The 23,660-nt window shown below is 40.1% G+C and overlaps 1 protein-coding gene across 1 annotated transcript in view; it reads right to left on the bottom strand.

Annotated features, from left to right (window-relative positions):
• LOC124798929 (serine/threonine-protein phosphatase 2A activator-like) overlaps positions 1 to 23,660 on the bottom strand; it is a 136,868-nt gene that overhangs the window by 42,368 nt on the left and 70,840 nt on the right. The window contains exon 3 of the mRNA XM_047262462.1: positions 13,273 to 13,490. Within this exon, the coding sequence (XP_047118418.1) occupies positions 13,273 to 13,490 (218 nt within the window). The remainder of the gene's footprint in view (positions 1 to 13,272; positions 13,491 to 23,660) is intronic.

Below are 23,660 nucleotides of genomic sequence, written 5' to 3' on the forward strand. Positions count from 1 at the left end.
AAATTCACAAGCAGAAAGCACATGGTCTTATAGATGCACATATCCTAAAAATTCACATAGAGACCGAAACAGATAGACCTACGTATGTGCATCAGTGAATTGCTTGCTAGGTTGGAACAAGCCAAATATTTCAGTTCAATGCTTCTGACAATGGATTACTCATAAGTAAAATTACATGAAAATCTGAAACTTTATCCAGCTTTTTTGTTTGATGGAAAGTCATATCAATTTAAAGTTCTACCTTTTGGCTTAAATATTTCAGTTTCAGTATTTTTCTGAGCATCAGCTGAAGCTTTGGTGAAAGAATTATTGCAGTAACTAATTACATATGTAGAAGACATTTTATTAGTATCTAAAACATGCAAAGAGCATCACAATTTACTACCAAAAACTTTACAAAAGTTTTATGAAAAAGATATTACTATTAATTAGCAAAGTCTCGTTTTGACAGGAAGGAATTAAAAGTTCTTATGACATCTGGTAGGGATACATGGAATTTAAATGGATCTGGAAAGAATAAGAGCCATAAATGACTGGCAACAACCTCAGAATATAAAACAGTTACACTTGTTATCAGATTAGCTTGATTTTATCATTGATAAGTGCAAGGTCAAGCAATGAATGATACATTACTGTTATCATTATTAAAACTAACAAGTGGAGGCCTCAACATTGGGATCATAGGTTTACTTCAAACTTTGTACACCTTTAGTAGGCCATTAAAACACCATAATGTGCAAGTAGTAAGATGCAATACTCTGGCAATTCCGAGAAATTTGCAAGAGAAGTTTTATGTGTGTATCATCTTACAGATGTATTTGTATGTAGGTGCAGTAAATTACAGTTCACAGTGGTCAAATGGTTAGCATTTGAGCTTCATAAGGCGTGCAAGCATCAGACAATTTTTCAACTCCCATTCAAACTTAATTTTTAATCTATATTTTTTTATTACTGGTCATATTATTTAATTTACATGGCATTTGAGAGGTATTATAATTTTTAAAAAAAGAAAAGAAAAACACGTTTATTTGCATGAAGGTTAAGTGAATTTAGTCATTTGACTACTTCATATTTTTAATTAAATTTAATTACTAGAACAAACATATTTCTAGCTATTGACAAGCAAATGAAGAAACGCATGGAGTTTTCCTGAAAATGTATGCCTGTCATGATTTGTGAAATCTCTTATACACTCCCGGAAATTGAAATAAGAACACCGTGAATTCATTGTCCCAGGAAGGGGAAACTTTATTGACACATTCCTGGGGTCAGATACATCACATGATCACACTGACAGAACCACAGGCACATAGACACAGGCAACAGAGCATGCACAATGTCGGCACTAGTACAGTGTATATCCACCTTTCGCAGCAATGCAGGCTGCTATTCTCCCATGGAGACGATCGTAGAGATGCGGGATGTAGTCCTGTGGAACGGCTTGCCATGCCATTTCCACCTGGCGCCTCAGTTGGACCAGCGTTCATGCTGGACGTGCAGACCGCGTGAGACAACGCTTCATCCAGTCCCAAACATGCTCAATGGGGGACAGATCCGGAGATCTTGCTGGCCAGGGTAGTTGACTTACACCTTCTAGAGCACGTTGGGTGGCACGGGATACATGCGGACGTGCATTGTCCTGTTGGAACAGCAAGTTCCCTTGCCGGTCTAGGAATGGTAGAACGATGGGTTCGATGACGGTTTGGATGTACAGTGCACTATTCAGTGTCCCCTCGACGATCACCAGTGGTGTACGGCCGGTGTAGGAGATCACTCCTCACACCATGATGCCGGGTGTTGGCCCTGTGTGCCTCGGTCGTATGCAGTCCTGACTGTGGCGCTCACCTGCACGGCGCCAAACATGCATACGACCATCATTGGCACCAAGGCAGAAGCGACTCTCATCGCTGAAGACGACACGTCTCCATTTGTCCCTCCATTCACGCCTGTCGCGAAACCACTGGAGGCGGGCTGCACGATGTTGGGGCGTGAGCGGAAGACGGCCTAACGGTGTGCGGGACCGTAGCCCAGCTTCATGGAGACGGTTGCGAATGGTCCTCGCCGATACCCCAGGAGCAACAGTGTCCCTAATTTGCTGGGAAGTGGCGGTGCGGTCCCCTACGGCACTGCGTAGGATCCTACGGTCTTGGCGTGCATCCGTGCGTCGCTGCGGTCCGGTCCCAGGTCGACGGGCACGTGCACCTTCTGCCGACCACTGGCGACAACATCGATGTACTGTGGAGACCTCATGCCCCACATGTTGAGCAATTCGGCGGTACGTCCACCTGGCCTCCCGCATTCCAACTATACGCCCTCGCTCAAAGTCCGTCAACTGCACATACGGTTCACGTCCACGCTGTCGCGGCATGCTACCAGTGTTAAAGATTGCGATGGAGCTCCGTATGCCACGGCAAACTGGCTGACACTGACGGCGGTGGTGCACAAATGCTGCGCAGCTAGCGCCATTCGACGGCCAACACCGCGGTTCCTGGTGTGTCCGCTGTGCCGTGCGTGTGATCATTGCTTGTACAGCCCTCTCGCAGTGTCCGGAGCAAGTATGGTGGGTCTGACACACCGGTGTCAATGTGTTCTTTTTTCCATTTCCAGGAGTGTACATGCAGTCTGGTAAGGTATGTGTAACTACTTTGCACCTCGATGCTTCAAGCAGGCAGCCCCATTCGGCAGTTAACCTGTGGTACAATGTAGCTAATCTAGCAAGAATGAATAGTGCAGGTATAAATTTTTGAATATCACAGAATTTATTCTTGTACTACAAAAATGAAGGTATGTGTGGGAGTCAAAACATTGTCTCATACACGTTTGTCTTATGATGCTTGAATGCTAACTACTTGACCAACATGAACATAAATATCCAACACCTATGCACAGATACATCAGTTGCATGACAGAAGTGTAAAACTTCTCTTGTGATTTTTTCAGAATTGCCAGACTAGTGCATCTTACTACTTGCACACTATGTTGCTATAATGGCCCACTAAATGTTTACAAAGTTTGAAGTAAATCCGTGATCCCAACATCATGGCCACCTTTTGTAAGAACTAAATTTTTATGTGATGAAGGGGCAGCAGAAGCATTTAAGAATATTAAAGAAGCACTAATGAATGTGAAGTGAAGTGTGTAACATGAGGCATATAAGTTAGGAACAGGTGCGTCAGAACATGGTGCCATGGCAGAATTATTTCAGGAGAATTGGAAATTGGTGAAAATAAGACTATCGCTTTGACAAGAAGCAGCTTCAACAAGCATGAATTAAATTACACATCCACAGAGAAGGCGTAATAAGCTATTGTTTGCAATATATAAATATTTCAAATGTCAATTTGGGGATCAAAGATAGTTATCTCTAATGACCATCAAGCACTAGCATTCCTGGTGGAAAGTAGACTACTACCTAACCATCTAGTGAAGTGGGCATTGTCTTTACAAGAATTCCAAATAGAAATACATAAAGTGTTCTCTGAACCATGTTCCTGCCGCACTATCAAAATTACCTTTAGGTACAAATGACATGAAACATACTGAGAGACCTGGTGTCATTTTTGTGATTAATTTTTTAACTTCAATTATCACCAATAATGAGGTAAGGACCCTTGATTCAAGGATACAGCAAGAATGGATGAATATTTCAGCATCAAATTTCAGCAATGCACACATGCAAGAATGTTACCAGACGAGGCAGGAATTATGGGCAGCTATTAATGGTATTTTATTCTGGATATTAAACAATGCCATATTTAGTTGGAAATTATGCATACCTCAGAGTGTGGAAGAAGATCTAATTTGGTTTTTCCATTCCATTAAGCACATGAATAAATTTTATTACTTTAAGAACTTAAGCAGGAAAGAAGTAAACTTGCTGTTCTCCTGTGAGGTATGTCAATGGCTAAAGATCATAACAGCCATCTAATATGTAAGTTATATCCAATAACACCAAAAGGATTACTTGATTTGTTGCTGCTGGTTTTTCTGAATAGTTGGATTGGATTGGATTGTTTGGGGGAGGAGACCAGACAGCGAGGTCATTGGTCTCAACGGATTAGGGAAGGAAGCCGGCCGTGCCCTTTCAAAGGAACCATCCCGGCATTTGCCTGGAGCGATTTAGGGAAATCACGGAAAACCTAAATCAGGATGGCCGGACGCAGGATTGAACCGTCGTCCTCCCAAATGCGAGTCCAGTGTGCTAGCCACTGCGCCACCTTGCTCGGTCTTTGAATAGTTACTGTGGGGTCAAGGAGGAGCAACTTATATCTTGGTACTTCTACAGTGTTGGTCTAAGTACAGTAAACTTTACTACATTAAACAAGGCAATGCATGCTATTTTAGAGATGTAGGCAAGCCTTGTATTCTCCTTACTGATAACACATGACTAGTTACAAATAATAACTTCTAGGAATTTTTGCCATGGAAAGGTGTAAAACATATAGCCATCTCAAAATATCATCTGCTATCAAATTCTTGTGAACACATAATGAAGAAAATTGGATGTCTATAAAGAACTTACTGTTCCAACAAACATACTAATTAAAAACTAAACTAAAGTAAACTCTGGACAGGCCTCAGAAGGCCCAACGATACCAACTAACCACCGTGTCATCCTCAGTTAATAGGCGTCACTAGATGTGGATATGGAGGGGCATGTGGTCAGCACACCACTCTCCTGGCCATACCAGTTTTCATGATCGGAGCCGCTACTTCTCAGTCAAGTAGCTCCTCATTTGGCCTCGAAAGGTCTGAGTGCACCTCACTTGCCAACAGCACTCGGCAGACTGGATGGTCACTCGTCCAAGTACTAACCAAGCCTGACAGTGCTTAACTTCCGTGATCTGATGGGAACCAGTGTTACCACTGTGGCAAGGTAACAAACATACTACATCAGCTAAATTCATTCCTGAGTACCAGACTATACTGAATGAATTACCCCATACGTCTGCAGGTCTATCAGCAATAGAAATTATGAATAGGACTTGTACTGGTGAGTGACCACTGATTTAAAGACTGATGATGACAAGACTAATTACTACTGATGACTGGTGTGTTGTTACCAGTCTCTATTAGCTGCTCATAGGAGTGTAGTTAGGTCCCTGTACAGGAGAAACCAAGACATGTCCATTCTGTAGGGCATGCCGACCACGCTTCATCCTCTAGCATCTCAGTGAAGAACCCATCAAGCAGAGTACCTTGGGGTGTGGAGTGGGATCTGTATTCTTTATTTCTTCAGTCCTAACACACTTATTCTAATATTTCCTTCTGTCTGTCCAGATTCATATGTTTCTACTGCTAAAACTCATCTTTGATCACCACCACATTGTGTTGATTACATCTTGTTTTTGTAGATAAAGTCATAAGACAATTCAAGTAACCCAGGGTAATAAATACAGGGTTTTACAAAAAGGTACGGCCAAACTTTCAGGAAACATTCCTCACACACAAAGAAAGAAAATATGTTATGTGGACATGTGTCCTGAAATGCTTACTTTCCATGTTAGAGCTCATTTTATTACTTCTCTTCAAATCAGATTAATCATGGAATGGAAACACACAGCAACAGAACGTACCAGCATGACTTCAAACACTTTGTTACAGGAAATGTTCAAAATGTCCTCCATTAGCGAGGATACATGCATCCACCCTCCTTCGCATGGAATCCCTGATGCGCTGATGCAGCCCTGGAGATTGGCGTATTGTATCACAGCCGTCCACAATACGAGCACGAAGAGTCTCTACATTTGGTACCGGGGTTGCGTAGACAAGAGCTTTCAAATGCCCCCATAAATGAAAGTCAAGAGGGTTGAGGTCAGGAGAGCGTGGAGGCCATGGAATTAGTCCGCCTCTACCAATCCATCAGTCACCGAATCTGTTGTTGAGAAGCGTACGAATACTTCGTCTGAAATGTGTAGGAGCTCCATCGTGCATGAACCACATGCTGTGTCGTACTTGTAAAGGCACATGTCTAGCAGCACAGGTAGAGTATCCCGTATGAAATCATGATAACATGCTCCATTGAGCGTAGGTGGAAGAAACTAAAATGAGCTCTAACATGGAAATTAAGTGTTTCCGGATACATGTCCACATAACATCTTTTCTTTATTTGTGTGTGGGGAATGTTTCCTGAAAGTTTGGCCGTACCTTTTTGTAACACCCTGTATATGACATACTGACGTAGACAACTGTGTTTCAGATGCATGATAAGCTAACAAATCTTTGCTGTTGTGGACTGTAGTATATGTTAGCAATGTCAGATAAATGGAGAGAGGGAGGCAGTGCAAAGGATGGAAGCTAATACTCATCCTTAAAAGAGATTGTAACAAGCTAACATATCATTGAAAAGGAAACAGTGGAACATGCAAGTCTATGGACTACGCTAAATGCAAATGGATGTAGTCACTTGCAAAAGAGCACTGAGTGTTAATAACTTTTTTAACGGATGAGGAGGGAAATTAATCTCAAAAACTCATGTTATCTCTGAGAAGTGTGTGTGAATATAATAAAAATGCAATAATTATGGATATATTATGCCTTTTAACGTACGGGGAGCCAGAGGCGCCTATGCTGCCCATGTTAAAATCACTAAGTTTGAGGAACATTTATGAATAAACTACCAAATAGAAAAATTTGAATTTTTTTACATATAGAGTGGTTTAGTATTGCAGTTATGACAGAGGGATTTTGGAGTATCTTTTCTAGTTTCCTTCTAATTATTTTTTTTATTAATGACCCAAATTTTTTTACAAATAATTGCTTTATAATTAAACTGAAATGAAACTACTGAACATATTGCCAAATGGCTGTGTTACAATGTAAGTTTGACCACTAGGAGTGCTGTATAAAAATTTCATCTCTCTAGATTGAGTGGATTTTGAGAAAATGTTCCTTATATTCGAAAAATTCTAATTTACAGGAAATGGCTATCAAAGTTTCTCAATACATTCCTGCACTATAGGATGGATTATCAGGGTCTTCTTCTTCATCCTCCAAAAGCGTCCTCTTCTGTCTTCTTTTCTGGCCTGTTGTTCCATCATACTTCATATGCCTTTCTCTTCTTTCTGCTCCTCTTATCCTTTCTCTGTCAATATTTCTTAGTGCTCGTACAGTGTTCACCGCAGCTGTAAATCCTAATGCCTTCAGAACTTCACACTTCACACTGTTCCCTTGGTTGTAGGTTGCTATTGCATCATAAATGCCAAAGTGCAGTGTTTCTATGCTTACAAACACCCTTTTAGGAATCACTTTCCAAATCAAATTGTTTACGCTCTCATTAGGATTCTGCGTCTTTCCGTGTAGACATTTGTGTAACAATTCTGGCTGTGCTAAGTCATGAAAAATAGGTTTTATTGCATTTATCACAGCTGCTGGCAAACCATGTTTGTGACCATAGTCCTTTTTTGCATTATATTTGCACCAGGAATCTTTTGGGCACAGGCTGTGTTGAGGGTATTCATTGCAAGAGGCAGTATGAAGGAACAATGCCCACACTGCTTTTCGCATGTCACTAACATTACTAGTATTTTGCCTTATAGCATACCCATAGTATCTCTGTAGACGTTCAATCACCTCATCAGTAAGCCTGCCTCTCCCTCCTATTGTCTTTCCATCACTGAGCTTACTTGCACCCAAAGTTTGTTTGAGCCTTCGAAGCCGTGCACCCATACGCTTTTGCACATGCCCAATGCATTCCAAATTTTCAACTACAAATTCATTTCCATATGGTTTCAGTTCCTCTATAGTCTTGAAACCTTTGGAGTCACCATCCCCAAGGTAGTATTTGCTAGAAGATGTCACAGGGCTATGGCCGTCCATGTGTTGCTTAGCAGAAGAACGCACTGTTCCAGTAATTGTAGTATCGCAACTTGGTATTAGTGTTAATTTTCTTTTCCCTACATTCTTCCTCTTCTTATATACACGGTTACTAAAATGTGGCATCGTAACCAGAACAACGCTTTACACAAGAAGTATAATACTACCAACAACAGGCGCAACACTGAACTAATTCAAAACGGTAAACAGCAAAGAGACGATGTTTCGCGCTCTTAGCGCTTCATTTGTCACAGAAAACATTGTAGCCAACCCTTGCACACTCGCTGTATGCGTAACATAAGGTGCTGTGTGAGTAACAGGCCGAGAAAATCCCAAGCAGTTCGCCAGGAAGTCACGAGAGGGTGTTAGATGCATTCAGCAGCCACCCATTTCCTCTCCAGGCGTGGAGGAAAATGGTAATAACTCCACTTCTAGGGCGAGTAGAACAATAATTCAAAGTTTACATTAAAGAGGAATGTTCCAATTAATTTTCGGTAGCAAAAAAAAAATCATAGGTGGGGTTCGCTCTTTGGCAGATCCCGCCGTTGCTGGACAAATTCTCTTTCAGCTCTCTGTCGCCAACTAATGCCATCATCGCTCGGTAAGGGCGGGTATTCGCGATGTTCAACGTGATTTCAGAAAGGCATATATGATTGATATGTGTGTGTGAGTTTTGGATTTGACCACCTCAGGCTCCCCTTAAGAATGAAGAATTAAAAAGCTATTAAATAAAGATTTTGTATTTTACAATTATTATGAGAGATGGAATATAGATTCAGCAGAAAGTATTTTCAGCAGAAAGTGAGAAGCTACCTTATCATATACATAGAGGGTATTGGTGTAAAGAAGTGAAAAAGAGAGTATGTTCCAAAGCCACTTCTTCTTGTAGCTATTATGTGTCCACCTAGGCTCCACTAGAACATAATGTGACCACTCTGATGATCCAAAAATATAAAAATAATAACCTAATAACAAAAATAAACCAGGAGTGAATATCCTTTGACATCATGTGTAAGAATATCAGGAAGAAGTCAAGAACCATCAATCTGAAATAGCCAGGTAAAGTCATTTGGACATGGAGGGACTTCATCATTGAAAGTTAAAAAGCTAAGGGTCTTAGGCTGCCCCTATAATCTCAGATTTTTGATACACACATCAAAAAAAGTTTTGCATCACCTCTGTTCCGAGAGTTCCAGAACCTCTAATACACAGTAGCACGTCCTCTTGCATTGATGCATGCCTGTATTCATTGTGGCATACTATCCACAAGTTCATCAAGGCACTGTTGGTCCGGATTGTCCCACTCTTCAACGGCGATTCAGCATAGATCCCTCAGAGTGGTTGGTGGGACACGTTGTCCATAAACAGGCCTTTTCAATCTATCCCAGGCATGTTTGATAGGCTTCATGTCTGGAGAACATGCTGGTCACTCTCGTCGAGCGATGTCATAATCCTGAAGGAAGTCATTCACAAGATGTGCATGATGGGGGCGCGAATTGTAGTCCATGAAGATGAATGCCTCGATGCTGCCGATATGGTTGCACTGCCAGTCAGAGGATGGCATTCATGTATCGTACAGCCATTATGGTGCCTTCCATTACCACCAGCGGTGTATGTCGCTCTCACGTAATGCCACCCCAAAACAGCAGGGAAACTCCGCCTTGCTGCACTCACTGGACAGTATGTCTAAAGCGTTTTCAGCCTGACCAGGTTGCCCTTCAAACATGTCTCCCCCAATTGTCTGGTTGAAGGCCTATGCAACACTCATCAGTAAAGAGAACATGATGCCAATCCTGAGCGGTCCATTCGGCATGTTGTTGGGCCCATTTGTACCATGCTGCATGGTGTTGTGGTTGCAAAGATGGACCTTGCCATGGATGTCGGGAGTGAAGTTGCGCATCATGCATCCTATTGCACACAGTTTGAATCATAGCATGACATCCTGAGGCTGCACAAAAAGCATTAGTCAACATGGTGGCGTTGCTGTCAGGGTTCCTCCGAGCCGTAATCCATAGGTAGTGGTCATCCACTGCAGTGGTAGCCCTTGGGTGACCTGAGCGAGGCCTGTCATCAACAGTACCCGTCTCTCTGTATCTCCTCCGTGCCTGAACAACAATGCTTTGGTTCACTCCGAGACACCTGGCCGCTTCCCTTGTTGAGAGCCATTCCTGGCACAAAGTAACAATGCGGACATGATCAAACTGCGGTATTGACCATCTAGGCATGGTTTAACTACAGACAACACGAGTTTTGTACCTATTTCCTGCTGGAATGACTGGAACTGATTGGCTGCCAGACCCCCTCCATTTAGTAGGCGCTGCTCTTGCAAGGGCGGGTTTAGTGACATCTCTGAACAGTCAAAGGGACTATGTCTGTGATACAATATCCACAGTCAACTTCTATCTTCAGGAGTTCTTGGAACTAGGGTGATGCAAAACTTTTTTTGATGTGTGTATGTGGTGGACCCAATTTTATGAAGATATGTGAGAGAGGAAGGATATATGAATTCAGAGAAGGGATGGCCTAATCCTTGGACATGTGAATCTAGGAAGGGAATGACCTGTACCATTCCTTTTCTGTAGAGGGGTAAGGAGAGGGAGACCAACATCACAAATAGTATCAGGTGTAAACATAGTTCTTACTAAGGTAGCAAACTTTAATGTGACTGCTAATCACGCTAATGAAGTATTCTGCAAAATAGTCCAAAACAATTAGACCAACCTGGGTGATGATTGGTTTTATGAATATTCATTTTCCATAAACGTTCTGTTGTCACATATCTGGGGTTTGAGACAGTGGAAAGTTGTGTAGATTAAAATGTCAGTACATTACACCTTATGATAATTAAAGACATAAATCTTTTCTGTCTCAAAAAATTTGAGAATCTTGTACTGTTGTAGATGATGATTTACAAACTACCAGGTGCAAATAAACTTTGAGTCAAAGTAATGAAATAATGATAAATCCTTGTCAAATAAGATAAACCTTTATGAGTTCTCTTCATCTATGAAAATCTAGCAATTAATTATGAATAGTTGAATGGCAACAGTAATATAAGAAAAGGAGGAAGGATAAAGAAATGAAGCACCAAAAGGACACTTTTTTTAGATAAGTAAGCACTGATATGTAATAAAGACATAATCAAAAGGGAAAGGCAATCATTGTAGAACCTAGTAATCACACATTGAAAAGACTGAAGTAAGAAATACAAATGCACAAGTTTTGTATTGTGAAGGGATAAAACTGAATTCCATCTTAAGAGACCTAAACTGTGATCATCGTAATGGCGTGACATGATGTTCCACCTCTTCTTTGCACTCAGATGAAAGATGTCTATGTAGAAACAATGTTTATGTAGTTAGCCTGTAGACAACTTTCCACTGTGTGTGCCCTGGTTTTATCAACGTACAGAGTCGGAGTGGTATGTGCGAGCACGTAACAGCACAAAGGTATAATGGTGACTAGGCATCTCCATCTACTATGGAGGGGTCACTTAGGCTTTGGCATTGCAGCTCAGCACTGTTTTGGAAGGCGGAAAGCAAGAGGCATGCCTACAATGACAATGCACAGAGACAGTTTAGAGTAGCTTAAGAGGAAGGTCATTCTCTTCTGCTCTGCTCTGTGATTCATATTGGAGATGATGTTCTGATTAATAGGAGATCTGTTTGCAGATGTTATAGCTGTTGTAGGAGAGCAAGAAAATACGGAAGAGTTCTTTAAAAAGCAGTTATTTCAATTTGTAGTAGGTTGAATAGATGTGAGCTTTCTTACAGCCCTTGGAAAAGTTATCACAAATGACATCGGAGTGACAGATCATTAGTGAAGTAGTTGTCTCAGTTACAGCACATAACTTTGAGTCATAACACTTGTGTGTGTGTGTGTGTGTGTGTGTGTGTGTGTGTGTGTGTGTGTGTGTGTAGAGTATCCATTTTCACTCACAATCTTAAATAAATAAAGAAATAAAATAAAATAAAAAAACACACAAGAATTATCAGGAGTACCTTAGAAATTCAACAGAAGAGGCTCTTTTTTATCTTTAAGTATTCTTTTTAGGTGTTTTACTTGTTTAATTACTAGCTAGCGAAATGAATACGAGAATTGAGGGTATATGACGTAACAGTAATTTGCGATCAGTACTTTTTGTTTGTCACACGAATAATGAAATTATATATAGATAATACCTTGCATAAATTATCTATGTGTTGTCCTTAATTCACATAAGTTGTCCTTTGTTCACATACTCTCTTATGTTACTCCTGATAACTTTTATTTACCTTTGACTTTTTTTAATAGTATCAGTTTTTATAGGATTTATGCCCAATTGAGAATGGGCTTAACATTATTTTGTTGATTATTTTGCTTTCTTCCTGTACTAAAATGTCTTTAATCTTCTTTTCTGAAAGTCTTCTTCCACTCTTGTGTCCAGGTTCTTTGGGTTCCAGTCTTCAGTTTATGTGTAAATTGATGATTCATGACAAGTGTTCTGAATGCAAATCTATCACATATAATGTCACCAGTGATGTTAATTACCTAAGAATTTCTTTGAGTTTCAAGCAGCCAATTGTTCTCAACTTCTATTGCGATTTGAGATGACAGGACATAATTCTTGTGGTCAGATTTTCATAGATAATTCTGAACTTTTTTTCTTCCTATCTAATACCTTTTATCCAGAAAATACTGGCTCAGGCCCAGCACAGTACTGCTCCTATTTCACAAGGAACCTGGCATACCCATATACAGGGTGTTATTACAATGAGGGCATCAGTCCTAAGTGGTTTAAAGCTACTGCCAGCAAGTACATGTGCTAACAAAGCAGCACTGGTAGGTAACAACAAAGTCCAAATCACAGTCCAGGAGAGAATCACACAGTACAGAGTCCTCATTAACTGACCATGCAAGAGAGAATGTGCTATAACTATTGGTCAGTTGCAACAAGTCTCATGGTATTATAAGAGTTTGTTGTTACAATTGGCTTTCCTTCTCTGAACCTGTCAGATACCATAATGGGTGTAGTATTGGAGACAGATATACTATGTGTTTTTTGATTTTTCATTCTTTCTGTTTATGAAGGAACCTAAGTTTTTGCCACATTTCCATGATTTATGTGCCCTTCTTCCAATAAAGAAGGTTTTTTTTTTTTTGTCTTTGATGAGTTTCTTGTCTTCTTGCATTCTTGTTTTGTACATGAAGAATTTATTTATTTGGCTTCATTTCCTTCTTTCTATTTTCCACTGTAAAGATGGAAAGGGATTATATTCCCTGTTGTCCATATTTTTTGTTATTTTGTCTATCTTCATGTTCAGTGTACAGAAAAATCAGTACTATAACAACAATAATTACAATAAGATATATTACAAAATTGTCCACACTTCATATTTTTGTAACAAATTTATGTGTCTACTAGCAGAAGAATGATTTTTTTATATTACAATAAAGTAATGATCTCTTGTAACATACCTGACAAACACAACAGTAATTATTCCCTCTTGATCTTTTGCGGTAAGTGCTCCAATCCTGATGAGGCAGCACAGAAACAATCCAAATGACATTTCATGGCGTGGGCCATAGTTAAAATGAACTGGACTTCCAAATGATTCCATGAAGTACACCACAATTTCCATTACACTATTGTAAAATTCTTCAGGTAAAGCCTCAGAAAGAAGTCTATTTGCTTCCTGAAAATAAACTGCCAGTGAACATGAGCTTGTTAAAACACAACTTAGTGCCAACATCATTGAAATTCTATATATTTCAAGTTAAAAGCTTTTTTCATAATTAAGGGTCTCATAAATTGTTTGCACAAATGTAAAACAGATGAATGTTCTCAGTACTATTTGTCTATCACAGAAATGAAATGAATGTGGTCAAAATATTATGACTTTTCAAATGTATTACACTTTAGATAATATATTGCAAAGCTACACAAAGATATATTTAATTTCCCAACTGTCATCATCATATTAAGAATCAAATGTTAAAATTGTCATTTTATATGCCAAGATGCATATATTCACAATATACATTGGTTAAACTATTTAAGCCAATGAATAGAAAAGATGAGTTCTATGTGGCATTTAAAACCTTCTTACCCTTAGTTTTTGAGGGTTAAGAAGCAAGCTGCTGTATACATTGAAACACCATACAGCTTTCTCAACTAGAATTTGCAAAAGCACTCACATGGTGTGAGGGTTGCACAACAAACTCTTTATCTGCAAGAAGTGCTAAATGGTTTGTAGAATCTTTCAATTAGTAAAGACATGGTGCTGGTTAGAACATTTTCGTTTAACTTATGGCGTAAATACAAAAGTACATCACACTGCTTGGCAGCCATAGAGCAAAATGAGTCCACCTTACAAGGACATACTAGCAGGTGAGGACAGAATTGATCGTCACAAGGTTCCTCTTTTGTGGCATCCCCACAGAGCTCCCCGCCTCCTTTCTCCATCCCCCACTAATAGTAATTAATAGTAATACAGGTACCCATGAACCACCATTGCAAGGATACCTCCCCCAAGTCATGGCGCAAGGATACCTCCCCCAAGTCATGGCAGACATATGGTTTTCTGGAGGTGCAGTGAGGGTGATGGGGATGACTGTAATAGGGATGTTTATAAGCATCTGGGTCAACTGAAGTAGAAGTGATGTGGCATGGTGTCCATTAATGTGAGGAAACCATCAGACGATAGGCATGATGTGATGGCAGCTGCATCCCCAGCGTTAGGTAGGTTGTAACAATGTGAGAATTGACAGGCAATAAATCCATTCTTGAATTTTCATTCAGCTTGCCACCCCTCAACCACCAGCAAGTTGTCAACTAGATGGATGTGTAGAACATCTGGCAGAAAGCATTGGACATTCAGGGGCCCTTCGAAGACACTGGATGTGGAGGGGTTGGCAGTCATGGCATACAGTTGTGCAGCCACAGGTGAGGCTGAATGGTTTGAAGCAGGCACTGCATCATTAATTGAAGTGTTGTCATGTTAAGTTCCAAGCTGGCTTCAGCTGATTGATCGTGACCATCGTAGGACTGCAATGAAGCAAAATGTAAAATGTGTGGAAACCACATTTAAGAACCTTGTGAGTGATTTTGTATGGTGGCTGGAGTGCTGACCAAATGGTATCATTGCGAAGCATGACAATATCTCAGTTGGTCAGTGCCTTGTGGATGAAGGTTCTCGGAGGGCTGTGCAGCTGTGTCCTGTTTGACATGTCGGTGAAGATGGGCAGATCTGTAGATGATATCAGCAGTGCATGGAGTATGTAGTCTGCCAGTAGAGCAAGTGCTTCTGCCAACCTTGATTGGTGGTTAGAGAAGCCAGGCAACCGAAATGGGAGATACAAGTATCAACGAGAGCCCTGATCATTGATTCTGCAGTGATGTTTCCAAGTCAGGTATGGGCTAATAGCAGCCAAAAGCAACTTGCGGCCTGGTATTGGCTTTTGTGTGGCCCACCAAAACAGACAGAATTTTTATATAACAATTTATGTCTTTTCTGAAACGCAAAGTTAACTAATGCATGCAACCATTTTAAAAAGTGTGGCCTTCCACTAACCCCTGCTTCCACAAAGTGGCCCTGAGCCAAAATTAATGCTCACCCCTGCTCTAAGGGTAGACAGTCAATGACCAAGAGAATGAATTGGTAGCACTCAGAGTTAGGCAGTGGCCCTAGCAGGTCAAAGGGTACATTTTGAAACAATGCTTTTGGTATCTTGACCTGACCAAGCGGCCACTGTGCATGACATCCCACTGCACTCCATTTACATGCTATGCATGCAAGGGTCTACTCTCTGCAATGCTTTTCTACATTGGGCCACACAGAGCATTCTGTGAGATGTCATGTTATCAAGCATATGCTAGGATGTGAGGAGTTGTGAAGCTGTTTGAAGATGAACTTCCACAGCAGCTTGATTACAAGTGGCCAAGCACAATTTTGCAAAACATCAAACAAGAGTTGTTTAGCTGTGCCCAGAATTGAGCATCATTCCAGCCATAAGTTGGTTATGGTATTGTGAAATTAATCCATGCGGCTGTGTCTCTGTAGTTTTGCCAGAGTCAACTTGCACAGAGAGGATGTTGATGAACAACAGATAATCCATGGCAATGTTTCCTGCACCATGCAGATGTCTAAAATCGGTCATGAACTGTGCTATATAACTGAGGAATCAGAACTGTCGAAGGCACGTATCCTTAAAAGGACTATGGATTGATTTCACCCAAGGTTGTTGATTGGAGTAGATGATGAGTGGTCTGCTTTCCACATTTCCTTTCAACTGATGAACCACTTCGTACACTGCCAACAGTTCATGGTCATATACCAACCACTTGAACTATAAAGTGATCACTTACATTAAAAAAAACTAGAGTGACTCTTGTATGCCTGCTATTTCTTGTAGCAGAACTGCTCCAGTAGTGAAGTCACTAACATCACTATTAATCATGAATTGAGCATGTGGAAGTGGGTGTCCCAACATTGGCTTGCACAAGACAGTTTTTTATTTACTTAAATGTGTACTGTATGTGAGGGTCCACTCTAACTTAGGTTGGCCAGCAGTATTCTTGCCCATGAGAACTTCTGTGAGTGGTGCCTCAAAGATGGCGTTAAGATGGATATGGTGATAGTGATGATAGAAATTAATCTTCGCAAGGAAATGGTATAGCTTGTGGAAATCCTGAGGTGGGGGTAGTTGGCATATGAGGTCAGTTCAGTGTGGTGTAGGATGAATACCTGCTGCAGTGACAATGTGTCTGAGAGAGACAACTTGAGGCTGCCAAAGTTGGCATTTGTCATCGTTAATTACTACACTGTTGGCACCTCTCATGATGAAAACTTATTTAAGATGCATTTCCCACAATTCCTGGGTAGGAGAGAAGACGAGAATGTCATCCAGGTAGGTGTATCAAAAAGGGAGTTTGAACATAACACTGTCAATAAATCACTGCTGGGTCTGAGCCACATTCCTGAGCCCATGTGACAGACATAAACATTTTTGTAAACTAAAAGATGTGATACTCACAGTTTCGTGAATGTCTTCCACACTTACCGGTATCTACAAGAGTGCTTCCTTAGAGTCCAACATAGTGCAAACTAAAGTGCCAGCAAGGTTGTTGATGAAGTCATGTCTGTTTGATATTGCCTGACAATGATTGACAGGCGATAAGAACTCTAAGAGTATTCGCATATTCTCACTCTCCTGTGTTCTTGGGGCACCATCTTAATGGGAGAAGCTCCAAACCAGCAGAAGGTCTCACAATCTCAGCCAACAAAAGACCCTCAACTGCCACTTTGGCAGTGTGCAGCTAGTTCAGTAGTGATCTTGTGGAACATTCCACTGCAGATAGTACCCTGCATAAATAACACCCGCAAATGCAGGAGGGCGTACAAAGACTCACAGTTTCAGTGGGGTACACAAGAGCAGGAAGCACATCGTTGAATTTGATTGTGTGTGGAGGCTGTGTAGACTCAAATGCTACTGGGAAGGATGCCATTATCATGCTGAGATCGAGGGGAGATGTTATGGTGGAATTGTCTTGAATGGGCACGAGTGAATGACGCATCTCACGACCATCTAGGTAGCATTGTGTGGCACTAAGTTCCTCCAACACCCCTAGGATTGTGCAACATATAGCATCATGTCCATCCTGTAAAGCCGTTGAACTTGTTGCAGTTCGATGGGATATGCGATGCATTCTTGTATACATTATTGGCATTTGACAGTCGAGCTGCAACACTGAGTGTTGTCCAATAGAGATGTGACAGAGGTGCGCCATGGTACTGGAGTGTCATAACCAAAGACATCAGTAATAAAGTGGCCACTGTCCTGATGGATCAGAGTACTGCGGGCCAGGTCTGGTCACTGTTGAAAATGACGAAGGAAGTCTATGCTCAGCACGGGATCTCTGACCCCTGTGTTAATGAAGCTCCATGTAAACAGTTCACCAACACTGAGATCCAGGGTGTGAGACTAAGCCCTGTGGATGGGGGTGGAAAAAGTAATTCACCGCACAGATCTGTATGGCAGGAATGGCACTCAATGCTGAAGGTAGACCAGGAGGTGAGGTACTCATGTCAGATCCCGTGTCAATGAGGAAATATTGTTGATTGATGTGACCAAAGGTGTAGTGTCTGCTACCATGTGGTGATGGTGGAGTGGAAGACTTTTCATTGACATGACATAAAGTAAAGCAACTTTAATGGTCTTCGTGATGCTATGCATCTCTCGCAGACTGTGCACCAGTTTTGGGCAGTCACACAGTGGGCAGCAATTCCTCACAATGATGCCAAACTGCATGTGTTGTCAGCAACACTGTCCCCATACCGGCGCACAGAGCATTGTTTTCAGTTGTGGGGATGTCTGTTATGTCTGTTGAGGTCACGTGAAGATCACTGTCCTCTGTGGAGGGACTGATGTCACATTCAGCAGTGGTCAGGTGCGCTCGATCCAGCTCAGCTGTAGCGAGGCAGTGGGTGCAGTGAGGCTGCTGTGAGCTACGTTCAGAAGCGTTGTTGTCTGCAGTATTTATATACTGTCAATGTTGTACATTGAAAAAGATTCTGTCCACCAATTTTAACTTGCAATCCAATGATTCATTTTCATGTGACATCATCACAAGTTGAACTTAGGAGGGAGTTGGACACAGCATGCGGTCTGACAGCAGTTTGAAATCCAATAGTATGTGTAACTGGTGCTGTAACTGTGAAGTCCTTCTGTCCCCTGTCATTTGTCATACATATCTTGCTGTAACTGTTGCTCTGGTGTCTGGGATAACCATTGAAAAAGGGGAAATTTCATGGTGAGGTATTTATTATTGGCTGGGGACAAATTAATAATGTCACTGGCCCTGTGGTGCAGCTTGATCAGGGTGAAGGAATTTAGATGCAGCATGGCAGTCACATCAATAGCAGTGAAGACTTGTGAATATGGCTGTTGCAGGCACTGATGCGTAGTATTTGCCTGACCTATGTGCAGAGTAGAGATTGGAACAAAATCGCCGAGTAAACTGTCTGTAGGATTCCATTGTCTGATACCATTTTCAACTTTTGTACCACTGCACTAATGAATATCATGTTCGTTTTTGACAAATACAGGTTGCTATGGAGTTGTCTGCAAAACACTGCACACTACTGCCTTGAGAACAGAGATGTAGGGCAGCTGCAGAATGGCTGCAACACTGGCGCTTAGTATCCAGACCTGGAGGCATAGGAGCTTGAAAATGATCGACATACAGTTGTTAGGGGTCACCAAAGTAGAATCTTAGCCCAGAGTAAGATAAGGGTAACAATTAGCAATGACTCAGTGCTGACTAGAACACTCCTTATTAACATATGGCATGAATACAAAAGTATGTCGCACTGTTTGGTAGCCACATAGCAGTCTGAGTCCACATTAAAAAAAATAAGCTAGACAAGGGTGCAGTTGGCAGTCAGAGAGGTTTCTCTCTGCAGGCATCCTCAAAGATTTGAGAAAGTTTGTGTACATGTTGGTCGTCTCTAAGCTGAGAATGCACTATGTACTGCCTAAGGCGCTCTGAAATATAACTTGGAAAAAGGTTTAATATGCTCAACTGTCACTCAGATAAACCGCTGACTATAAAATTTGTTGTGGATCTCCATTTATTCACTGATACTTTAACTTCTACCCAGCTTTGCAGGGTACAGTCTGCAATAGTGATGGGAACAACTTAATTAAAACAATCAATTCATTCTGTTGGTGGAAAACAGTTGACTCATTTGGTTGTAGTTTTCCATATTGGTTGAATGACTGATTCATTCTTTTGATGAGTATTACTCAATTGTGGGAGCAACCAAATGAAAACAACCAATTCAGTCGGTTGGACTACTCACTCATTCTTTCGAGTGAAATCAGTCTGTGGGAGCAACCAAATGAAAAAATCAAGTCAGTCGGTTTCAGTTTTATGTGTTGGGTGGAATATTGTTCTTTTCTTTTTTTTAAGTGAAAGCAGTCAGTGGGAGCAACCAAATGAGAAGATTCAACACCATTGTAGCTTTATTCGTTCTTTCTTTTCAAATGAAAACAATCAGTATCTTTTCTGTTAATTGAACCACGTATTTAGTCTTTTAACTGAAACCACTACTTAGTATTTTAGCTGCCCTAGCTATCCATACATTCTTCTGAGTGAAACAAGCCTGCAGTATTTTAATTAGTTGAACTAAAGCAGTGCTACCCTATACCACTAGAGGGTTGTCCTAACCCCCCCCCCCCCCCCCCCCGCAGGAATAAGTGAAGACATATGTAAGGGGTATGACAAAGTTAAAATAAGCATTATACATGTTCATTTAATTATATACTGAAGGGAGTAGTTTTTTTTTTCATCATTTAAAACTGATTCATACATTTTTGTGCAGTAAACTGTCCCAGGTGCCATTAACATGTAATTAATTAATCAGACTTATCACTGAGGTAGGCCTGCCATCACTTAAATTGCCAACCCAAGTCAAAAACTTTGAGAACTCCAGATATCTGGTTCAAATCAGATTATTTTTCTGGACACACATGGTCTGTAGACAGCAAGTTGGCCATGATGTATTGTGGAGAGTGGGGACATGAGAGGGGGAATCTTTCCTCAGTTGCATTTCAATGCTGTCAGTGCCAGAGAGCATGTGTCGTATCTATCAGCAGATATAAATTAAACAAACGAGTAACAAGGATTTGTGAAACATATTACAGAGACTTTCATGTTCAAATACAGTACTCATTTTCAGTAAGGAATATAAGTGTAAATTAATCCATACAACTCAATGAGTAGAAGGCAAATGACATTTAAGATATTTTTTGTCGGGGTGGGGGGTGGGGGTGGGGGCGTCATTGCAGTGCGTGCAATCATCCATGTTCGGCAGCATCTCATGGTTTCAATATAAAGAAGTATGGATAATACAGGGTGTTCCAAAATTATCTTTATATGTTTGATCACATACATTTCAGAAATTGGAACAGATAGGCAATTGTAATTTGTAGCATAATGTTCACACACACCTGAGGTTCCAGCAACCACTTAATTACGTTCAGGGTGTTAATACGACCATATTTTCTAGACTCAAATTTGGGATACATTAAAAAATCTTGATATTGCAAAAGAACAGTTTTAACTGAATGGAATAAATGCAAACTATCACTTTACTTTGTCACAAAAAAATATGTTAATTTATATTTTATTAGTATCTTCTAAGTTGAAGGAGTGCGAGCAGACATACGGTATTTATCAGTGTTTTAAATTTTCTTCAGCACGCCTGTATTCTTCAACAGCATATAAAAACATTCAACTCAAGTTTCAGTATATATATCATTCCAGTAACTAACACTGCTTTCAAAGCTTCTGTGACAAATTGTGTTTTGTCACTGCTCCATACATTATTCATTTGGGAAAATAACCTTACAGTAACAGCATACTGATACAGGTGAAATGAACATCTAATTCAGGATAAATCATTTCATAATTTTTAATCTGGGACAAATAGGGTCCCAAATTACTTTTGAAAAAATCTGGGACAGAGCTAGAAAAATCGTGACTGTCACAAAGAATGGAGTATGGGTGAATGAATGGTCATCTTAAATGTGTGTGCCATCTGTATCACACAGGATATCCAAGTGATATTCCATTTCCACGTTCAAACTAGCGTGTCCCCCATTAAAACGTGCTATTGCTTCTATGATGCAAGCTCATAGTTCACGCAAGTCCAGCCTGAAGAAAAAAAGTGTAATGGAGTTCCACATGACCTGGGTAACAGATCTGGTTGGACCAACATTCCACCATTGGCCAAGGCCAGTCAATAACTAATATGGGAAAAGTAAGAAAATAACAGCTTTAGGTGCATGTGAACATTATGCTGTGAACCACACCTTTCTACTGATTCCCATTTCTGGAATATACTTGATCAAAGTGGTAAAGATTATTTCAGAACACACTGTATGTGTATAGGAGAATGTCTAAGTGTGCTTGTCACTGGGTTTTTAGTGAATTTTAACCAAGGTTTATTACAACCTATTTATCTTCAGTCAATAGTATTTTCCCAGGCACTAAAAAAGGTTTGGGTTTACCCCAGACTATTGTATACAAATCCCTCCTGTATGTCTCTGAGCACCCTTAAAACTGGGACCTATCAGTGGGGGAAATCTGGACGTATTGCAGTCCTAGTGGCAAGTGCAAAGATGAGCGTGATGGTTCCATTAAGGATAATATGAAGCAGAAAGGAACAATGACTTGTTTTAGTGACAGTTTGCAATCCATTTTATACGTGATGGTGTCCACAAATGCAAAATCATTTGAATATTCAGCAGTTTACTTTTGTGGAAGCTAAATATTTTGCACAGAAAATCACATCATCAGCTACATACATATGCCCCACATTTTCAGTTTTACAGGTAGTGTCATAACTATTGAAAATTCACAAGCACAAATTTTCAGGATTATCTGTATGGGGCTAGGAGAGATTATTTAATACTTATTAGTTTTAAAACTGTGTTATATTAAAAAGTTTTCTATTTAAATAGTTATTTTTTGCATTTTAGTCTTGTTTGTGCAAAATTTTTCAACTGATTTCACTATTTTGATGAAATTACGATAGGGAAATGTGGTAAACTTCAGGTTTATCTCAGTTTCCCTTCACCTGAATCAACCAATATTTTACTTCCTTCTATGTATATCTTGCAAACAGACCATGAATGTAAAAATGAGAGAGAATCAAGTGCACAGGGAAGCTTAACAACAAAAGTTTTCTATTTAAATTGTTATTTTCTGCTTTTTAGTCTTGTGTGTGAGAAATTTTTCAACTGATTTCAATAATTTTGATGAGATTACAAGAGTGACATGTGGTAAACTTCAGGTTTATTTCAGTTTCTCTTCAACCAATTCAGCCAATATATTGCTTCCTCCTATGCATGCCTCATGAATAGACTACAAATGTAAAAATTAGAGAGAAAAAGTTCACAAGGAAGCTTACCAACAATCATTTTTAACTGTGAAACATTTGTGACCGAAACAAGAAAATGGGGAAATAGCAGCGGCACACCAAGTAATTACTCTATGCCACACATCAGAAAAGAAAGCGAGTTCACATTGCATTGTCACCCAGTTCTGGTCTAAATTAAAAGTTTCAAGTCTTTAGCTTGTTGGGAAGTTAGTTAAAAATCAGTTGCAAAATTTGTACCGAACAGACAGACAGACCAAAAACAAAAGTATGCTCCACCACACACCAGATTTGACAGTGAGTTGATGTTGCAGCATCGCCCAGTTCTGCCTTTTCGGTTAGTTAGTTTAAAATTAATTGCAAAATTTGCACCAGAAAAAAATGACAAGGAACCAACCTGATAAAAATGTGTTAAAAAGTGACTGATCATTTATATATACACAAATTTACAGTAGAGCACCAGATATTACACTTTTAAAACCAGCCAAAAATTGATAATTAATGCCGTAAGTGCGAAAATTTGTATTTCAGTAAGTACTTCTCCTTGAAATAAGACACTTTATTTGGCTCTCGTAAGGTTGTCAATCCTAGTCAAGCTTCATGTATAATAAAAAACGATGAAAAAGTATGTAAATAGAATGCGGAGACTGAGTGAAAACGTTCATATCACTGCCAATGGATAATTGTTTCAATATAATTTACAGTATAACCCTGATTTTGTGTGACCTCGATTTAGGGTAAACCCGCATTTAACTGAAGAAATTTCAAGTCCCAAAACTTATTCCATAAGTGCAATGCAATTTTATATTCGATTTAACATAATTCACATTACGTCAAAACCCACATTTAGCATTAGAAATATTAAATATTGAAAACAATAAAAGAGTGGTTTTTGCAGCCCGAATGCAAGCTGCACTTTTT

Source organism: Schistocerca piceifrons, chromosome 5 (assembly GCF_021461385.2).
Source record: "Schistocerca piceifrons isolate TAMUIC-IGC-003096 chromosome 5, iqSchPice1.1, whole genome shotgun sequence".
In the NCBI taxonomy this organism is placed as follows: domain Eukaryota; kingdom Metazoa; phylum Arthropoda; class Insecta; order Orthoptera; family Acrididae; genus Schistocerca; species Schistocerca piceifrons.